Source organism: Silene latifolia, chromosome 3 (assembly GCF_048544455.1).
Source record: "Silene latifolia isolate original U9 population chromosome 3, ASM4854445v1, whole genome shotgun sequence".
Classification (NCBI taxonomy): domain Eukaryota; kingdom Viridiplantae; phylum Streptophyta; class Magnoliopsida; order Caryophyllales; family Caryophyllaceae; genus Silene; species Silene latifolia.
In genome coordinates this window covers 133,440,900-133,443,828 of record NC_133528.1, presented here as the reverse complement: position 1 = coordinate 133,443,828, position 2,929 = coordinate 133,440,900, and the positions used below count along the sequence as shown (strand labels likewise).

Genomic DNA, 2,929 nt, shown 5'->3' with positions numbered 1-2,929 from the left:
GGATAATCCGTCACAGAGTTTATCCCACGTGACACGTGTCACCTGTCACAAAAATAAGAGTATGGGACGGATTAGTCGTCACAAATTTCTGAACTTGTGATGGATTATCCGTTACATATTTTATCATAATTTTCGTTTTTGTGACGGATTACTCGTCACAAATTTCTGTTATTGTGACGGATTATCCGTTGCAAATAGCAGTTTTTGTGACGGACTACAGGTGAGTACATCATCAGCAAACATGAGGTTTGCCATGATGCATATTTCAAAGTCTTGGTTAGGTACTCCATACATAGGGTAAAAATAAGAGGAGAAAGAGGATCTCCCTGTCTGAGTCCCCTCTTGCCTTGAAAGTACCCAAACATGTCCCCATTCAGAGATAAAGAAAAGCTTGCAGTAGTGATACACTGCAATATCATTTCTTTAAACTCAGCAGGGAAATTAAGAGCATCTAGCAGCTGTTCAACAAATGACCATTCCACCGTGTCATAAGATTTTTGCAAGTCTATCTTGAACATACACCTAGGAGTAACATTTGGTCTTTCATACAATCTGATCAGGTCTTGACAGATAAGGATATTCTCCTGGATGCTTCTATTTTGAACAAATGCCCCTTGGTTTTGATCAATGATACTAGGAAAAACATCAGCTAGTCTAGCACAAAGCAGCTTAGAAATTATTTTGTATATGACATTGCAGCATGCTATATGACGAAATTGAAAAACATTTTGTGGTCTCTCACATTTGGGGACAAGAGTTAAGGTAGTAGCATTGATTTGCCTGAGAAGATTCTTATGAGTAAAGAAATCCTTGACTGCAGTAATCACATCCCCACCTATTACACCCCAAGCATCCTTAAAGAACTTGCTTGTGTAGCCATCAGGTCCAGGGGACTTGATGTCAGGAATGCCAAACAAAATATCCCTAACCTCCTTACCAGTGATTGGTCTGGTCAGGAAGGTATGATGATCAACATTACATCTGGGTCCTTGGTCAATAATTCTCATGTGTACTTTTTTTTGTCTCCTGCTTAGCTCCCAGTAAAGATTGGTAGTACTCCAGGAAGGCATTATGCACCAGTTCTGGAGTATCACATAAATTACCATTCCTATCCTCAATCAGCATAACTCTATTTCCATTCCTTCTTTTTTTTGAGCACTCCATGAAAATAAGAGCTATTAGTATCCCCCTGCTGCAGCCACTGAATCTTTGCTTTTTGAGCCAAAAAGCTGTCCCTTGCCACAGACAGATCCCTTAAAATTTTGGTAGCCTCAACCTCCTCAGATATAAGGGCCACATTTGAAGGGTCTTTCCCTATCAATTCCTGCAAATCAGCTACTCTTTTCTGCAACAAAGAGGTAGATTGCTCAATATCACTATACTTCTCTCTATTCAAGGCTTTCAGGGAAGGCTTCATGAGCTTCAAAATTTTTGCCAGTCTGAACATTGGGGATCCAGGAATACTATGACTCCAACATCTCTTAATAATGGGCAAAAAATCCTTGGCAGCTCTCCACATATTATAATACTTGAAGCTTCTAATTTGCTGGACCTGAGTAGAGCTATTAAGCAAGCAGGGAGTGTGATCAAACATACCCTCAGGGAGGAAATTTGCATATAAATCTGGAAAATTATCACTCCAAGCTTTATTGATCATAAATCTATCAAGCCTACTGTAAATCCTATCAACAGGCTGTTGCTTATTATTCCAGGTGAACAATGAGCCTGTAGCAGGAATGTCCACTACTTCACAGTCTGCAATACATGTTCTAAATGGTTCAATCTCTGCATTAGGAGTATTGCCTCCTACTCTCTCAGAAGCTGACAGCACACAATTGAAGTCACCTGCCATAGCCCAAGGGCTATCAACTTGACCAGCAAACCTCCTTAGATGATCCCATAGAGGGGTCCTATCTTGAATACCATTAAAAGCATAGATCATGGTTAAAAAGAAAACACTTCTACTGACCAATGCTTCAACCTTCATATGGATGAATTGAGCATTGTATTCAATAAACTGAATTCTGAATAACTTAGGGTCCCAAAGAATCCATATTCTCACATTATTGTGGTACCCATTATTTGTTGAAATGCACCAATTATTAAAAATATTTACAGCTCTATTGAAAGACTTGCTTTTTATTTTTGTTTCTAACAAACCAAATAAACCAACTCCCTTATTTTGCAAGAAAAAGTTAATGAATTTCTGCTTATTTACCCTATTCATTCCTCTCACATTCCAAAAGCCTATTTTATCCATTAAGTATAGTAGGAGAGTGGGAATGACCATTACCATTATCAGCACCATTCATCATTAAAGAAGATATCAATATTTCTTTGTAAGAGTGAGCTCCAAAGAAATCACCACTATATCCACTCCTATCTCCTTCCTGCCTATGCATTCTAACTAGTCTTTTTCGTGGAGTCACAGTCCCAGTCATCACCTGATTTTTTGAGTTGTTCATGATTAGAGTGCCCTCCTGTGGCTGGACCTCAACATTTTGTTTAACCCTCCAAACCTGCTTGACTGGTTTTTTTCCAACAGGCACAGGGTTTCCTTTTCTACAGTGCTCCATCTCATGTCCCATGCCCTGGCATTTCTTGCACTTAACTGGCCTCCACTCATACTCTATGGCAACCCTAATCACCTCACCCTTTTCATCTTTGAAGGCAATCTGTGCAGGCAACTCTTGGTCCACCACTAGTTCTACCATAACACGAGCATACCCCAGCCTTGTCCTCTCCTCAGTAGCTGCATCACATTTAATGAACTTCCCAATCAGACTTGCTATTTTAGGAAGTCCTTTACCCCAAAACTTCAGAGGGAGTTGATGAATTTGAACCCAAGCAGGGACAGATTTCACATCATCCTTCGTCATCTTCATGTCCCTAGTCCAGGCCTTCACAATCATTGGTTTGTTATCAAAAA

General features: G+C 39.8%; 1 protein-coding gene across 1 annotated transcript; it reads right to left on the bottom strand.

The window, feature by feature from the left end:
- Positions 1-1,129: 1,129 nt before the first annotated feature.
- On the bottom strand, positions 1,130-2,227 carry LOC141649728 (uncharacterized). Its single transcript, XM_074458410.1, has one exon. The coding sequence runs from the start codon at positions 2,225-2,227 to the stop codon at positions 1,130-1,132; it is 1,098 nt and encodes a 365-aa protein (XP_074314511.1).
- Positions 2,228-2,929: the final 702 nt, after the last annotated feature.